Source organism: Puntigrus tetrazona, chromosome 7, assembly GCF_018831695.1.
Source record: "Puntigrus tetrazona isolate hp1 chromosome 7, ASM1883169v1, whole genome shotgun sequence".
Lineage (NCBI taxonomy): Eukaryota > Metazoa > Chordata > Actinopteri > Cypriniformes > Cyprinidae > Puntigrus > Puntigrus tetrazona.
This window is the reverse complement of record NC_056705.1, coordinates 11506-12998: the sequence shown is the minus strand read 5'-3', so window position 1 is coordinate 12998 and position 1493 is coordinate 11506. Positions and strand designations below refer to the sequence as shown.

The following is a 1493-nucleotide window of genomic DNA, read 5'->3' as shown; positions in this document are numbered from 1 at the left end:
TGCAAACGCATGTGTTTCATTTCCTTTTATTGGTGTGAGGGTACTGAGAACTCAAGCCTGTGTGAATATATCAATGTGAGTTTTAGGAAGAGAGAGAGAGAACGAGAGTGAGGTCTTCCTGTTATTCTGATTACTAAGAATCTCAAGAACTCGACTCAGCACATCTCATGGCCTCCTTTCTCTCCATGCCCCCTTCTCTCTTTTTTTTCTCTCTCTTTCAGTTGCCTTTTTTTTTTTTTTTTTTTTTNATAAGAGCATCGTATACAATAGTGTTTTCACTTGTCCAAGAATTACACAACGCGTTTCCTGACTCAAACCAAAAGCTTTTGTGTTGCTTTCTCCCACAACTTCCCCAAACGCCCCTCGCCGAGTCTTGCTTCTGCTCTCTCTCTCTGTCCTTTCCTTCATTTCATCCCTATAGGTTTCAGAGCAATGTCTGCTTTCCTGTCTGATTGTCTTCCTATTAGATCTACTCTCCTCTTGACCCAGTTTCTTGCAAAGTTCATTGCACTAATATTTATTTAGTTGATCATTTATTTTAATTAATCACAATTTTATCTCATTTTAATGGGGTTTTATTAATGTTAAATATTTCAATGATGCCGTATGCATGTTATCTCTCATGATCGTCGTCGAAAGATTTTCTTTATAGAATGGACGCACCTTGTGATGGGATGTTATTGACTGCATGACATTCTGTGACCTCCTCGTTATGCAATTAAAGGAGTTTATAGATGTTTATGTAGTGTATGTGTGATTCCAGGTCAGATAGTGTGGATGGAGAAGCGTTTCCTGTTAGTGACTCGCTCAACGCAGCTCGCAGAGGGAGCACGGAGCCCAGCAGCCAGGGTGAGCCACACACACACACAACTGAGAAATGAAGACATTTGTGGTCGAATCGACCAAAACATGGTGTAAACTGAGCTAAAAACTGTCCAGTGTGGTGTAATGTTTTGTTTATACTTTTAAAACACTGCAACAGTTACCTTTTTGCACAGATTTCCACTGTAGCATATGTTTTTATTTTTATAAACTAACAGATAAGATGCGATTATTTTGCGTGGTAATGGACTGCTCTGATACCTATGAACTTTCTGTGTGTGTGTGTCCACAGGCTCTCTAGGTTTTGGACTAACAGAGCATGCCTACAATAAAACGGATCACTTCCTGTCCTCTTACCCATGGTTCCATGGGCCCATATCACGTGTGCGGGCTGCCTACCTTGTACAGCATGCTGGGCTCAGCGGCCATGGGAACTTCCTCGTGAGACAGAGCGAGACGCGGAGGGGAGACTACGTCCTCACGTTTAACTACCAGGGCAGAGCAAAGGTAATGAGGTGTAATCGTCATCCTCAGTTTCACGAATGACAAAGACATGTCATTATATTCATTACGGAGTAATATTCTGTATTAATATAAAATATATAAATATATCTCAAAGAATAATAATGAAGTGTTATAAAATTACAAATATTGAATGTAAAAAAATATTA

General features: G+C 39.8%; 1 protein-coding gene across 1 annotated transcript in view; it reads left to right on the top strand.

The window, feature by feature from the left end:
* The window catches only part of LOC122348751 (SH2B adapter protein 3-like), a 6812-nt gene that overhangs the window by 2076 nt on the left and 3243 nt on the right, over nucleotides 1-1493 (top strand). The window contains exons 3-4 of the mRNA XM_043244591.1: nucleotides 764-849; nucleotides 1115-1329. Coding sequence (XP_043100526.1) covers nucleotides 764-849; nucleotides 1115-1329 — 301 coding nt within the window. The remainder of the gene's footprint in view (nucleotides 1-763; nucleotides 850-1114; nucleotides 1330-1493) is intronic.